The sequence below is a fragment of the Filicampus tigris genome, chromosome 22, assembly GCF_054856515.1.
Source record: "Filicampus tigris isolate MCC_2025a chromosome 22, RoL_Ftig_1.0, whole genome shotgun sequence".
NCBI classification, from domain to species: Eukaryota; Metazoa; Chordata; class Actinopteri; order Syngnathiformes; family Syngnathidae; genus Filicampus; species Filicampus tigris.
In genome coordinates this window covers 6,674,506-6,689,208 of record NC_141238.1, presented here as the reverse complement: position 1 = coordinate 6,689,208, position 14,703 = coordinate 6,674,506, and the positions used below count along the sequence as shown (strand labels likewise).

At 46.0% G+C, this 14,703-nt stretch overlaps 2 protein-coding genes across 3 annotated transcripts in view; one reads left to right on the top strand and one right to left on the bottom strand.

Annotated features, from left to right (window-relative positions):
- The window catches only part of utp20 (UTP20 small subunit processome component), a 24,834-nt gene extending 12,216 nt beyond the window's left edge, over positions 1-12,618 (top strand). For both annotated transcript variants that reach the window (XM_086022909.1, XM_086022908.1), the window contains exons 31-60: positions 243-387; positions 498-585; positions 670-813; positions 905-958; positions 1,034-1,186; positions 1,556-1,711; positions 2,081-2,221; positions 2,286-2,423; positions 2,499-2,638; positions 2,718-2,800; positions 3,536-3,849; positions 3,919-4,058; positions 4,142-4,298; positions 5,445-5,543; positions 5,618-5,785; positions 5,869-6,035; positions 6,103-6,250; positions 7,015-7,131; positions 7,209-7,379; positions 7,445-7,576; positions 8,576-8,686; positions 8,765-8,914; positions 8,987-9,169; positions 9,243-9,374; positions 10,062-10,194; positions 10,274-10,458; positions 10,579-10,878; positions 11,055-11,181; positions 11,268-11,413; positions 12,271-12,618. In XM_086022909.1, coding sequence (XP_085879035.1) covers positions 243-387; positions 498-585; positions 670-813; positions 905-958; positions 1,034-1,186; positions 1,556-1,711; positions 2,081-2,221; positions 2,286-2,423; positions 2,499-2,638; positions 2,718-2,800; positions 3,536-3,849; positions 3,919-4,058; positions 4,142-4,298; positions 5,445-5,543; positions 5,618-5,785; positions 5,869-6,035; positions 6,103-6,250; positions 7,015-7,131; positions 7,209-7,379; positions 7,445-7,576; positions 8,576-8,686; positions 8,765-8,914; positions 8,987-9,169; positions 9,243-9,374; positions 10,062-10,194; positions 10,274-10,458; positions 10,579-10,878; positions 11,055-11,181; positions 11,268-11,413; positions 12,271-12,426 — 4,478 coding nt within the window. In that variant the 3' untranslated portion in view covers positions 12,427-12,618. The remainder of the gene's footprint in view (positions 1-242; positions 388-497; positions 586-669; positions 814-904; positions 959-1,033; positions 1,187-1,555; positions 1,712-2,080; positions 2,222-2,285; positions 2,424-2,498; positions 2,639-2,717; positions 2,801-3,535; positions 3,850-3,918; positions 4,059-4,141; positions 4,299-5,444; positions 5,544-5,617; positions 5,786-5,868; positions 6,036-6,102; positions 6,251-7,014; positions 7,132-7,208; positions 7,380-7,444; positions 7,577-8,575; positions 8,687-8,764; positions 8,915-8,986; positions 9,170-9,242; positions 9,375-10,061; positions 10,195-10,273; positions 10,459-10,578; positions 10,879-11,054; positions 11,182-11,267; positions 11,414-12,270) is intronic.
- Positions 12,547-14,703, bottom strand: arl1 (ADP-ribosylation factor-like 1). Its single transcript, XM_086022929.1, has 6 exons — positions 14,593-14,703; positions 13,998-14,135; positions 13,709-13,790; positions 13,510-13,621; positions 13,261-13,439; positions 12,547-13,187 (listed from the first exon to the last, which is right to left on the bottom strand). The coding sequence occupies exons 1-6, from the start codon at positions 14,594-14,596 to the stop codon at positions 13,157-13,159; spliced, it is 546 nt and encodes a 181-aa protein (XP_085879055.1). The 5' UTR covers positions 14,597-14,703; the 3' UTR covers positions 12,547-13,156.

Here is a 14,703-nt window from a genome sequence, read left to right as displayed (position 1 = left end):
AGTATTTCGAAAAAACTCAGATTCATTACCTCATCGCTATTCATCTTTCACACAGCCACTGGAAATAGAAATGTCATTCAGTCCAACTTGCAGGCCAGCGAGAGCTCAGGATTTCACGCCACATGGGGAAACGTGGTTGACTTTTGTCCAAACACTACCGCTTTTGTCCACACGGCGGCGCCATAATCAAACAAAAACTGACACACGACACAGTGGGGCTTTAACATGCCCCTGTTTTTCAGCCTCATTGACGCAGGGCTCCAGGCTGTTGCTGCCTCACATCACCACGCTGCTGCACTACCTCAGCGGCGTGGTCCGCAACACCGACAGGCTCAAGAAGAAGAAATTCCGCCCGCAGGTGTCCAAGGAGCTCAACATCCTCTCCAAGCAAGTTATCGCCGTGTCCCTGATTTCCTCTCTCTTGTATACACAGTGTCTGATTTTTTTTATTTTATTTTTTTTATATTTATGTCTGGATTTTATGACTAATCTCCCAGGATCAGTCGATTTGTTAGCGACAAGGAGCAGAGTTCAACACTCATTCGACTTTTACTGCCTTATCTGTTGAAAGGCAAAAACACTCAGGTAAGGCTTTTTAAAAAATTTTTTAATTATTTATTTATTCTTTTTAAATATTTTATAACATTATTTTTCTGACTTGACTTTCAGGAGACAGAACTGGACATCCTGGCCACCGTTCAGAACTTGCTGCAGCAGTGCGAGCATCCCTCGGCCTTCCTGCAGCCGCTCAGCAAACTCTTCGCCGTCATTCACGACAAGCTGCCCAGGAAGTCTCTCACCAGCGTCTTCCAGGTACATAATTAGAGCTCTTGGGTATTTATTTTTTTTCTTGGTGTTACTCGGTTTGAGGTGTTTGAGAACCGCCGCTATTGTCGTCTTCTAGACGTTGTCGGACATGGATCCTTCGCTCAAGTACATCACTGACATGACCGCAAAGGTAGCCTTGAGCACTTTGACACCTGGACGAAATGTATTTCTCTCATGCCTGACACCTGTAACCGCTCCCCTCCAGCTCAACGCCTTCGACAGCCGCCACTTGGACGAGGTCTACTTCGACGTCCGCCTGACCGCTTTCCAAGACGCCACCAGGCGTATAAGAGGGATGGAGTCCCTTGACCTTGACTTCATCGGCACCGTCATACACAACTGCTTCCACACTTATGAGGTGACCATGTGTGGAAAGCTTAGCACCGAGCTGATAATTTAGGCCATTGGGGATGTAACGATTAATCGAAGATTGATTCGCCTGGATTAATCGGTGTGATTAATCACCGCGATTAATCGGCGCTATTAATCGATGCGATTAATCGAAAAATCAGGTCGATTAAATTAATCCAGAAAGTCTTGAAACGTTTTCTCATTCCGGATGCATAGCACATTTAGTGTATGTCTGTGAAAAACATACTTTTTGTTTGTGGATGGCTGCAGAACCACACTAGTGCACAGAGACAAGCATGGTAGCAATTTTTGAAAACTCGAATCGAAAATCGGGGCTTGACCATCATCACACTTGCCTTTTCCGTCACCCGTACAGATTGGAGACATGTCGCTGGGCGACAACGCCACCTTGTGCCTGTCGGCAATAATTGTCCAGCTGGCAGCGGTCGGCGCCGGAGAGCAGGTGTACAGGGATGTCATCCAACACACCATCTTGGACGCCATACACAAGGGGCTCCGGAGCAAGACGGAGGTATTTCCGTATTGATGATCATTAAATGGAATTTGTGTTAATTAAGACCTTGGATAGCATTAAGTACGATGAACAAAACGGCCAGGAGTCCTTGAATTCCTTCATGTTCCAATTCATTTACACTTAATTTGAAAACCAAAATGGCCAGTACCTTTCACCAACGTCCAACATGAAATGCTTATGCCACCGAGGGCAGAAATATTACCTCAACACAAATCGGGCTGAATGTTTGACACTCCTTTTAACTAATTAATAAGTATTAAATTAGATTTCCTGATACGTGCAGGAACCCTAAAATATTGGAAGCAGCAAGGCCCAAAACCAGCGGAAGGGAGTGTGTAAATCAAAGTCTCCTGTCTCCTCTGTCAGAGCGTGCAGCACGAGTACACCAATGTACTCGCCTGCCTGGTGAAGACCTTCCCCGCGAAGAAAGAGTTCCGAGACATGGTGCAGCTCACCGATTACAATGACCCCGAGTCGGACTTCTTTGAGCACATGAAGCACATTCAGGTATGGGAGCGTCTCATCCGGTTTCCCTCCTCGGAAGCGTATCCTAACGCGCGCCTTCTTTTAGATCCACCGTCGGGGTCGAGCCCTGAGGAAGTTAGCCAAGCAGCTCACCGAGGGCACCGTGGTGTTGTCGCCGCGTTCGCTGCAAAATTACATCATGCCTTACGCCTTGACGGCCCTGATGGATGAGAAAATGCTGCAGGTGAAGCTCACGTTTTCACTCTCACCATGCATTTGACCTCGGGGTCTAAATATTTTTCCCGACGGCGCACGGCAGCGCGAGAACATGACAACGGCGTGCGTGGACATTGTGGCGGCCGTGTGTCGCCGGTTGACCTGGTCCAAGTACCTGTACTACCTGAAGCATTTCGTCCACGTCCTGCAGACTTCGCAGGTCGAGCAGAAGCTGGCTGTGAGGTGGGTGGGCCGCTCAACAAACTCTTTTGCAGCTGCGTTTGAGCTCCTCTCATTGTCGTCGTTGTCTTTTAACCTGCAGTTTGCTCGTCAAAGTCCTCGAGGCGTTCCACTTCGACCATGAGACCCTCACCCGAGAGATGGAAGCTGCTAAAGCCAGAGAAGGTGACATCTTTTAAAAGGCGTTGTCGTGTTTTGCTTTACATGGTATTTATGGGTTTTTTTCGAAATAAAAATTAGCGCTGTCAAGCAATTACATTTTTTTAACTAATCAATCGAAAAATTTCCATAATTGATCGCGATTAATCGGATTTTTCTATTTTTTAAAAAACATTTTTTAACCATGCTTGGGAACGTTATTTACCTGAGGAAAAGCTTGGAATTAATGTGGAAAAAAATAAACATTGTATTTTAAATGTTTTTTTTAAATAAAAATTTTTGCTGTCGAGCAATTAAAATTAAACTAATTAATCGAGATTGATCGTATTTTTCAATTTATTTTTTTTACAATGCTTGGAAATGGCATTTACCTGAGGAAAACCTTGGAATTAATGTGGAAAAAAACAAGCATTGTATTTGAAATGTTTTTTAAAATAGAAATTAGTGCTGTCAAACGATTACAATTTTTAAACTAGTTAATCGAAAATTTTCCAAAATTCATCGCGACTAATTGTATTTTAAAATTTTCGATGTTTGGAAACTATTTACCTGGGAAAAATCTTGGAATTAATACGGGGCAGAATACAAAGTAGATTTTGATTCAAAGATTGTTCATCTGTTGAACGATACTCCAAAGACGTACAACTAATATGGTATTTGAATTTCGCTTTGCAAAGTGTGCACATTTTTGGGGATTCCTCCAATGAGCCCTCGTTAATAATAATCCGCGTTTTTGTCAAGCTACACACTCCGCGACGGATGTCGAGGAAGAAGCCGCAGCCGAAGAGTCGGAGGCAAGCGACGAGGAGGAGCCCATGGAAACCGACAGCGAGCTTCCTCCCAAAGCTGTCGCTGTGGCAACGGCCGCTGAAGGTCAAGCTTCCTCCGGGAAAGCGACCGCCACGAAAGCCAAGAAACCCCCAGCTCCCAAACCCGCGTCGGTTTCCTGCGGTCTGCCGCAGAGCAAGCAGGAACTGGAGCTGCTCATCGGCACCATCCAGGACAGCGTCACTCGCGGCGTGTTGCCCCGCCTCCATAAATGTCTCAACGCCAAGGTGTGATTTCCATCCGCGCGGAATGCGAATAAAGAATCGGCACCGAGGCCTGCGTTTGTGAATCTTTAGGTGAAACGCGACGATGAGCACAAGGCGGTCAAGTCGAAGGAAGTGAAGGAGGAAGAAGTGGCGCGCATCCCCATCGCCTTCGCCATGGTCAAACTCATGCAGACTCTTCCTTCACACGTCATGGAGGCCAACCTGCCTGGGTACGGGCGCTTAATTTTTGCACGCTTGCCTTTCTCGGGTCGCGCCTTCGGGCTCAACACGCCGTCTTCTGTTTGCCGCGCAGGATCCTGATCAAGGTGTGTGTGGTGCTGAGGAACCGATTCCAGGAGGTCCGCGATGTTGCCAGGGGAACGCTGGTGAAGGTCATCGAGACGCTGGGCTACCGCTACCTGCGCTACCTGCTCAAGGAGATGCAGGGTATCCTCGTTAAAGGCTACCAGGTAGAAATAAGTTCACGCAGAGGCTACATCAGGGACGTACGGCCTAAGGCCGGGAACGATAATCGTTTTTTGGATGCATCGTTCGGCGTATTAAAAAGATTCTAAATCGATTCATCGGTCTTAATAATCAATATTTAAAGTTTAAGTAAAACAAAAAACTAGTGCTGTCAAGTGATTATTTTTTTTTTTTTACAAATTAATCGCAAACTTTTCCCAAATTAATCGCGATTAAACGTATTTTTAAAATAAATTTTTTTACAAAGCTTGGAACCGTTATTTACTTGAGTAAAGTCTTGGAATTAATATGGAAAAAAAATAAAAGTATATTTTGATTCAAAGACTGTTCCAATAGCTTTCTTTGATCAGTGAATACGATTCTTTTCCTGTAAAATACAACAGTTGAGCGATACACCAAATACGTACATATAATATGGCGTTTGAATTTGGCTGTGCAAAGTGCGCAAATCATTTTTTGATATCGCCAATGAGCCGTTGAGCACCTTTTCAAAGTAAAACTACATAAAAGTCCGTCTTTGCGACAGTGGCTCTCCCCGAAATTTGGCTGCAAAGTGAGCAGAGGGAAAATCAAAACTGAGTTAACTGAGTTCATGTTTTTTAGTGCGTTTTGAAATTTTAATTAATCTCCATAGTTAATGCTCTAATTTTGACAGTCCTAAAAAAAGCTAAAACCGTGCGCAAGCGATTACGTGCTTTACGTCTGTGCTAGGCTAAGCTAATATGTGACAAGATGGCGGAACAAGCAAAACCTCATACGAGCGGAGTGAAGTGTCAAATATAAATGTTTGCTCTTCCTTTAGTTTTTTGTTTTAAAAAAAAATGTACCAGTGTTGGACTATAAAATGTAAGCCATTGTAGTGATGCATCGGAGCCGCAATGGAATCGAATCATAGGCCTCTGAATCGATTTTAAATCGAATCGCGGGCCTCGGAATCGATTTTAAATCGAATCGCGGGCCTCAGAATCGGATCGAATTTCTGCTATGTTCTTGAGTCCGGTCTGATTTTTACAACTTCTGTCCGTTTGATAAATCGGATTCGGCCCTTTGCTCGCCCAACTTTGCCCGGGCCGCCATGCATCGAGAGCACCAACTCCCTCATCGTATCTTTGTGTATCGTTCTCGTCCAGGTGCACGTTCTGACATTTACGGTGTACCAGCTGCTCTCGGCCCTCGCCCCAACGCTGAAAAGCGGCGACCTGGACCCGTGCATGAGCATGCTCATCAACGTAAGAACGCGCCTCCGCTCTCATTCGGGTCGCGCGCGTCCGCCTTACATTTGGCTTCCCGCCGCGCCGGCCAGATCTTCAACAACGAGCTGTTCGGCGTCGTGGCCGAGGAGAAGGAGGTGAAGGGCATCGTCTCCAAGCTGATGGAGGCGCGGCACAGCAAGAGCATGGACTCCTACCAGATTCTGGCCCAGTTCTGCAGCAAGGAGAGCATCACCATGCTCGTTCTGCCTTTGAAGGAGGTGGGCGGAGCCTGTTTCCAATTTTTCTTTTTTTTTTTTTTGGTCTTCGCCGCGCGCGTTTGCTTACGCACGTGTCGTTTTAGATCCTGGAGAACTCAAAGAGCCTCAGGGTGTGCAACCGTGTGGCCGCTGTTCTGCGGCGCCTGGTTCTGGGTCTGCTGGAAAACGCGGGCATGGGCTCGTCTGATATCCTGCTGCTGAGCCACGGTCTCATCAGCCAGAGCTTGCCTCTGCTCACTAAGACGGACAAGTACGAACGACAGCGAGTGGCTCGTCTCCAATTTGGGGGTGTTGACGTCATCTGGCGTGTTTGCTAGGGACAAAGCGGCAGCTCAGCCGCCGCCAGACCCTCGACTACCCCCTCCAAGCTGCCTACTGCTGCCACCGACTCCAAAGAGGGGCGGGGTTAAAGCGCTGGTCAGCCGCCGGACCAACATGTACATCCTGGTGGACGCAGGTCTTAAGGTAGCACGAGCATCGAACAAAATCTCTGTGTACACTTTTTGGTGGCATTTTCGATTGGTGCTCAGTCGAGGTAGGCCGATATGTTCGACGTCTCAAGACGTCATTCTCTAGATGAATTGAATCAATTCGATCGATAATTACTCGATTCGATTAATCGGGGCGGGTTGATTTTAAATCGTTTTTCGATGAATCCTTACATCGCTAATTTTCACTACAGATAGACCGATATGTAAACGTTTCAAGACATCGTTCCCTAGATGAATCTAATCAACTCGATCGACAATTAATCGATTCGATTAATCGGGGCGAATCGATTTTACATCGATTTTCGATTGATGGTTACAGCCCTAATTTTCACTAGGGATAGGCCGATGTGTAAACGTTTCAGGACATCATTCCCTGGATGAATTGAATTAACTCGATTGATAATTAATCAGGGTGAATCGGTTTTACATTTTCACTAGAGATAGACCGTTTTTTTCAGGGCCGATACGGATTATTGGTAGTCAAGGAGATCGAGAGCCAGTATTCATTTTCAGTAAAAAGTAAAATATTGGCATCGAAATCTAAAGGAAAATGTACTCTTAACTTTGTTGTAACATCTTTAAGCATGTTTATTGAACAATGTTTCAGGTTTGCATAATGTTGTTTTTTTTCTTTTTAATCATTATTTCAAGAAATTGCCGATAATCGGTCTATTCAAATATAAAATGGACTCCTTGCTCAACCAAAATATATTTCACCTTTGCGACCATGTTCTCCAGCTGCTCCATTTGAGTCTGAAGAAAGCCAAAGTGACGTCGTCCATGAAGTCGGCCCTGGAGATGTTGGACCCTTTCGTGCCCATGCTGCTCCAATGCCTCACCTCCTTGCACGTCAAGGTGGGAGCAGCTCACATCTCGGCCAAGGAATTCCAAAAAACAACTTCCCCCCCCCCGAATCCTTTTTCCCCTCTCAGGTGATCACGGAAGCTCTGGTGGCGTTCACCTGGGTGCTGAAGTTCCCTCTGCCCGCCGTGGCGAAGAACGTCAGTCTGCTGACAAAGCAGCTCTTTGTCCTGCTGAAGGATTACTCCAAGGCCGGAGCCGCCCGCGGGGAGAACTACCTCCTGGTCCAGAATTGCTTTAAGGTAGGAAATTGCAATCGATTGGTAATGTTTAGCGTCGTAATCGGCGCCCTTGTTTTCTCTTTTAGACCATCACCATATTAGTGAAAGATGTGAAGAACAGCAAGATTTCCGAGATCCAGCTGCAGGTGCTGCTGGGATACGCCGAGGAGGACATCTACGACCAGTCCCGGCGAGCGACTGCCTTCGGCCTCCTGAAGGTACGCGTAAACGTGACGTCGCCACGTTGGCGAGTCGTGAAAATTTGGAATAGACCGATGATCGGCCGGGCCGAGTATCGGCACCGATATTTGGCTTTTTGAGGAATATCGGCATCGGCCTTTTTTTAAAACTCCGCTGGCCGATAATGAATCAATTTAAAACTGTGGAAATCAAAACAAAGATATGTGAAAGTTGAACATTTCATTCATTTTGAAATTTTCATTTACTGTAGAAAACTACATGGAACTATTGTTTAAGTTTTCAGTTATCCTTTTTAAGACATGCTGACAACACCGGGAACTCCCTGAACTTTTTGTTACAATTTTATAACACAGATGCATACTGTCAAAAAATTCTTGAAGCATTGAACATTATGCAAACCTGGAACATTGTTCAATAAACGTGCTTAAAGACGTTACAACAAAGTTAAGAGTAAATTTTTCTTTAGATTTTGATGCCAATATTTTCCTTTTTACTGAAAATGAATATCAGCTCAAATATCGGTTATCGGCCTCCTTGACTACCAATAATCGGTATCGGCCCTGAAAGAAGCATATCGTTCTATCTCTAGTGAAAATTAGGGATGTAACGATTAGTCGAAAATCGATTTGAAATCGATTCGATGCAGTTGCTTAAATTCATCTAGAAAATGATGTCTTGAAACGTTTCTTCATTTCAGATGTATAGCACATATTGAATGTGTTGATTAAATGATGCTTTTGCGCCAAACATTATTGCGTTTGTGGATGGCTGCAGAACCACACTGGTGCGCAGAGGCAAGAATGGTAGCAATTTTTGTTTAAAATCGAATCGAAAATCGGGACCTGAAAATCGAATTGGGATTTGGGTGAATCGTGACATCCCTCATGAAAATCTGATGCAAAAGTTTTGTGATTGCCTATAGATGGCACGAGATGGCGGAAAAGCACTACTTTTAAAAATCGGGGAAAAAAATGCATCCTTGAACGGAACACTTTGGCGTGCAATTCCTCAACCAGGCGATTCTAGCGCGCAAGCTCATCGTTCCCGAGATGCAGCCGCTAATGGGGAAGGTTGCCAAGCTGTCAGTCAACGGGAGTAACTCCATGATCCGAGTCCACTGCAGACAGGTACTCATCGAAACGCGGCAAAACCAGGCCTCCGATCCCGCCCCCCCGTTATTACGACAACCTCTGCGTGCCTTTCAGATCTATCTCAAGTACTTGTTGGACTACCCTCTGGGGAAGAAGCTGCCGGAGCACTTGGAATTTATTGTGGCCCAGCTGGCGTATGAACACGACACGGGCAGGGAGTCCGCGCTGGAGATGCTCGCCTACGTCTTTCAGACTTTCCCTCAGGTACTCACCGCGGCTGGACGTGGAATCGCAATTCAAGCCGGGGCAAAATGCCTTCACTTTGTATTCTCTCAGAGCTTACTGATGACGTACAGCAAGCTCTTCTTCGCCCCACTGGCCCTGGCGGTGGTCAACGACGACTCGGCGCGCTGCAGGAAAATGGCCGCCATGGCCATCAAAGCCCTCCTGGCCAAGCTGGACGTCAACGAGCAGAACTCCCTGTTCTGCCTCGTCAGCAGTTGGCTGAGCGAAGAGAAGGCACGTGAGCTCTTTCTCGGACTCTTCCTTTTTTGCGATATTTCAGCGTGTGACTAAGGCTGGCGTGCCGCAGGTGAGCCTGAGGCGTCTGGGCGCCCAGCTCTGCGGTTTGTTCGCGGAGGTGGAGGAGGAGAAGTTTGGCAAACGCCTCGACGGCCTGCTGCCGCTGTTGGCCAAGGCGCTCGACCCTGACAACTACGAAGACGTGAGTGCTCGGATTCAGATTCAAATTCAGCCTCGGTGGCACCCGTGCAAAAGAATGACGTTTTATTTCCATCGAATCCCCGGGGTGACAGAACGCCAACTAGGTAGGGATGTAACGATGAATCGAAAAATCGATTCGCCCAATGAATCGGTTGGATTACTCAAAAATTGAGTTGATTGAATTCATCTAGAAAATGATGGCTTGAAATGTTTTTTCATTCCAGATGCATAGCACATCTTGAATGTGTCGATCAAATTGTGCTTTTTGCGCCAATCCATCATTGCGTGTTGCGTTTGTGGAGGGCTGCAGAACCACACTGGTGCACTGAGACAAGCGTGGTAGCATTTTTTTTTTTTTTTAATCGAATCGAGTCGAAAATCGGGAACTGAAAATCAAAAATCGAATCGGGGCTTGAGTGAATCGTTACATCCCTACTAGGGATTCGCTCCGATTAATCGACTCGATTAATCGAGAAATCCAATTTTTTTTCATTCCAGATGCATAACACATTTTGAATGTGTAGATCAAATGATGCGCTTGCGCCAAACACCACCACACTAGACGAGCACGGTAGCAATTTTTTTAAAAATCGAATCGAAAATCGGGGGCTTGAGTGAATCGTTACGGTCCTGCCATTATGATATTATTGCTGTTAAATGCCTGTTTTTATGACTTTTCTTGTCTCAGATTGAGGAGGAGGAGGAGGAGCGGGCAGCAGACAGGCTCCTGTTCACCTACCTCACTCTTGTCACCAAATTGATCCAACACTGCGGCTTCCTAGAGCTCACCAAACCCCCGGACATCCTTGCCCATATTTGGGGTAAGGGCACCCACATCCCAGCCGGCACCGACGCACGTTTTATTTTTTATTTTTGTATTTTTTTTTTTTTTTATTTCAGGCCACATCGAAGCCCATTTGCGCTACCCTCACTGCTGGGTGTGGCTGACGGCCTCGCAGCTCTTGGGCCAGCTCTTCGCCGCCCACCAGGCGGAGGAGCTGGTGGCGGCGTGGCGAGCGGGCGGAGGCGGGGGAGCACCGCCCAAAGTGGCCGCCGCGTTCATCACTTGCAACCTGGACAAAAAGGTCACGGCAGAAGCGGGACTCGGCCAATGGCCAAGGCGTCGCCTTTCGCAAGTTTTAGTCGTTAAAAATTGGCAGCTGGAATGTTCCCTCCTCACGTGCCGTCGTCGTCGGTTCCCGCAGATGCGACAGCTGGCGTTGTCCTTCTGCCATCAGCTGCAGTCCCGATTCTTGGACACGGCATCCGGCGAGCAGGTGATCAAAAACCTCCTCTTCGCGGCCAAGGTCATCTACCTCCTCTCGCCGGAGTCAAACATCGCTTCCCCTGAGGAGGAAATGGAGGAGGAGGAGGAGGAGGAGGAGCAGAAGGACGAAGAGGACGACGTGAAGGACAACAAACCTCCGTCGCTGCTGTGGCTGATCAAGAAGCTGTCGCTGATGGCCAAAAGGGAGGCGGCGAACAATCCCAAAATTCCGCTGAAGGTACAAAAGCAGCATCTGGAATTTTAATGCACCCCCCCCCCCCCCCAAAAAAAAAACAATGTAGTTAAATAGAGTAAAAGACAATCTTGAGGTGACAAAATGCCGCACATGGTGGAGGCGGAGTTAATAACCCCCCAAAAAAGTTTTTCTAATGTTCCCATCACTGTTATTTACAGAGAACCTGTGTTTTTAAATTCCTGGGAGCCATCGCAATGGACCTGGGGAAGGAGCGACTCGGCCCCTATTTGAGCACCATCATCGCGCCGCTTTACAGAGAGCTGGAGAGCACCTACGCAGAGCAAGGTAGAGCGCCGGTTTTCTTCATCCCGCACCGGAAGGGAGCGCGCGCACGCACGCACCCACGCACCCAACCGCGTTGTCGTCATCAGACCCGACACTGAAGAACCTGGCTCAGGAGCTCGTGGAGCTGATGAAGAAACAAATGGGACTGGAGACCTTCTCGCTGGCTTTCTCGGCGGTGCAGAAGCAGTTCACAGCGAGGCGGGCGGCGCGCAAGCGACAACGGGCCATGCAGGTGCGCGCCTCCTAGGTTTCGTTTTGCTTGAATGGTGATAAGGCCTTAAAATAAAAATCGTTTTGTTTTTGTTTTTTCGGGGCAAAAATTAAATTTTATTTATTATTATTTTACCTTTCATAAACAGAAGAGGAGCCCATTTCTGCCAGTAAAAAATATATATATTTTAAATTAAAAACGTTTTTTTTTTTTACTGGCTTGAATGGGCTTCTTCCAAATATTTATTTTTTTTTTTTCTGGCGGATTTTTTTTTTTTACTGGCGGGAATGGGCTTTTCCCAAAGAAAATGTTTTTTGTTTTTTTTTACTGGCGGGAATGGGCTTCTTCCAAAGAATTTTTTTCTTTGGAAGAATAGTGGATTTTTTTTATTTTTTTATTTTTACTGGCAGGAATGGGCTTCCATAGAAATGACATAAACACAATCGTGACACATTTAAAATATCGAATAATTTAACAATAAATTCACACGTTATTAATTAACATTACATTTTTCTTTGGGTTTACTATGTGACAACAACACTGTCAATGTAACATGAATAAAACATGCTGCTCCTTAAATGAAATTAACTGAAAATGTAGACAAAAACAAACCCAAAAAGTTAAGAGTGTACTAGAGAGGTTGATAACCGATATTTGGAGCCGATATTCATTTTCACAAAAAAGGAAAATATTGACGCAAAAATAAAAAACTGTAAACTTTAATCGTCCTTGAGCATATATTTATTGAACAATTTTTCAGATTTGCATAACGTTTTTTTTTTTTTTTTTTTTTAATCATTATTCAAAATGTTTAAATACCGATAATCGGTCCGTCCCTAGTGTGCCCACCATCTTGTAACGGTCATTTTGCCTTGCAGGCGGTGACCAACCCCGACATCGCCGCTCAGAAGAAAGTCAAGAAGCACCTGAATAAAATTGAGGCCAGAAAGCGCAAGATCGAGTTTCTTCGGCCTGGCTACAAAGCCAAGAAGCACCGTAGCCACGCGCTCAAAGACCTGGCCATGGTGCAGTGAGTCAACCAAGGACCCTGTTTTTTTTTTTTTATTATTTGTTTTTTTGGTTTGTTTTTTTCCCCCCTTTTTGGGTTGTATAGCATTTTATAAATCGTCCCTATAAAAAGAAGCATCACACAATTGTTACAATCACCAAAAGTCTTTACTGGGAATTATTTTGACTGTACAAGCAGATATAAATATGCAACCAAACAGTGTTCCATAAATTCACTACTCTGCAAATCAATTCGGGGGGGGGGGGTAAAGAAAAGTGGTTTACTATATAGTCACAATACAAATGAAAGTGGGGGGGGGGGGGGCAAATTAATTTACTAAAGTACAAAAAGACTGCAATAACACTTGGTGCACTATTAGTGAATCAAGAATTGGCTACGGGACTTTTGTGGTGCCTCCTAGCAGAGTGTCATGGCGTTTCCTGTGACAAGCTCGAAGCTTCCGGTTCATGGAGTGAATCAATCCGACAAAGGCACCCGGGTTGAAAACGCCGCACGAGGTTACTTTGCTTTGTTCCGAAGTGGTAACCTTGCGCGCCACTGCGCTCGGACGACGTTTCTCGCGCGCGCGTGCGCGCGCTGGATACGAGGCCTCGGCTTTTCAGTCCCACGTTTGGCCGGGGGTAGACGGGAAGCGGGGTCAGTCACAAAGCTTCGTACGAGGAGGATATTTACAAAATGGGCAAGTGTCGTCTTTTTTTTTTTTTTTTTTTTTTTTCTTTTCTCCCCGCCCCATTCTACTGCCGACTCTTGAGTGAGTCCACCAGCCTGCGGAGAAACATCTGTAAACATCCCTTTGTTGTCATTTCAAAAGAAAAGAAAAAAAAAAACAACAACATACCACTCCATGGCTTCATCCAAGCCCGTGCCTTTGGTCGCCGAGGTTTTGAAGATTTGCCACTTTCTGTCTTTGAGCGCAGGGAGGCCGAGCGCGTTGGCCACCTCGGCCGGCGTCATTGCCTGGTCCATGTCTTGCTTGTTTGCAAACACCACCAGGATGGCCTTCTTCAGCTCCTCCTCCTGGATTTAAAAAAAAAAAAAAATGAAAAGACTGCATACCACCTTGAGAATATTACTCTCATAGACTCGCCTCCAACATGGCCACGAGCTCAGACTTGGAGATGCCCATTCGGTCGCGGTCGCTGCTGTCGACCACGTAGATGACCGCGTCCGTGTTGGAGTAGTAGCAGCGCCAGTATGGCCTGTGAGAAGACAAGAAGAAAAAAAAAAAAACACGATGAAGAAGAAATATGATGGAATCATTCCTAATCAGTGCGATATATACGTACCGGATACTCGTCTGGCCTCCCAGATCCCACACCTGGAACTTCAGGTTTTTGTACGTGACGGTCTCCACATTAAAGCCGATTGCTGCCAAAGAGGGACAGCAGAGGGTGCCCAGTCAAAACAGTTATGTGCTGACAGATTATAATCTAGTACAGGTTTTGGATCGCTCTGACACAGAAGGAACTGGTCGGCCACAGAGTTATAAACTGAGCATTCCAAACATTCTGGCAGTCACAATACGACCGATTACATCAACACTAAGTGAAACACTTATGTAGTGTGAGTACTTACTGGGAATTGTGGTGACCACCTCCCCAACCTGCAACCGGTACAAAATGGTCGTTTTCCCTGCACCATCCAAACCCAGGATGAGAATCCTCATCTCCCTGGTGCCAAACAGGCCCGAGAAGAGACTGGAGAAGAAGCCACCTGGAAGTACAAAACGGCGACCAATTGAATCCTACAACTGCTAATTACAATTTACATTGATGTAATTGCTGGGAAACTTGGAAGTATTTATTTGACAAAAACAACACAATAATGTTTGCCATACAGGAAACTTTGATCCAGCCGGCTCAACTGGTTAGCTCCCATTACCTTACGACTGGAGTTAAAAACCACAAGTTGTCACTGTATTTAACACTTGAGCGCCGTTTTTGGACTTGTTTTTGATCGGTTGTATTTGAACTGTCCACTCCAAACCAAAACAAACGTTGCAGGGGGCTAACGTGGCTTTTAGCTTTAGCCAGTTTAGCTAAAGGGGGCGTTTAGAAGCCCACAAGCAGACAAAACACAAACTTTCGTGCGTTTTTACGATAGCTCCAATGGCATCAAAGTTAGATTATTCGATGATTATGAATTAGGATGTATTGCAGAGAATACGCACCCATTTTTTGTTAAGAGCACGAGACTCGCCTACGTCTCGCAGGTTGGGGCTGAAAGCTTCCGTGTGGTGACGTGTCATTTGATGACGTCACCTGCCCCCGCGGAAGCTTCC

Bases quoted from the DNA above. Each gene is read 5' to 3' on its own strand.
- arl1 (XM_086022929.1), bottom strand. The intron at 13,791-13,997 runs GTAAGTACTCAC...CCTCTTTGGCAG, and splicing joins GGTGGTCACCACAATTCCCA to CAATCGGCTTTAATGTGGAG. The intron at 13,622-13,708 runs GTACGTATATAT...GTCTTCTCACAG, and splicing joins GGAGGCCAGACGAGTATCCG to GCCATACTGGCGCTGCTACT.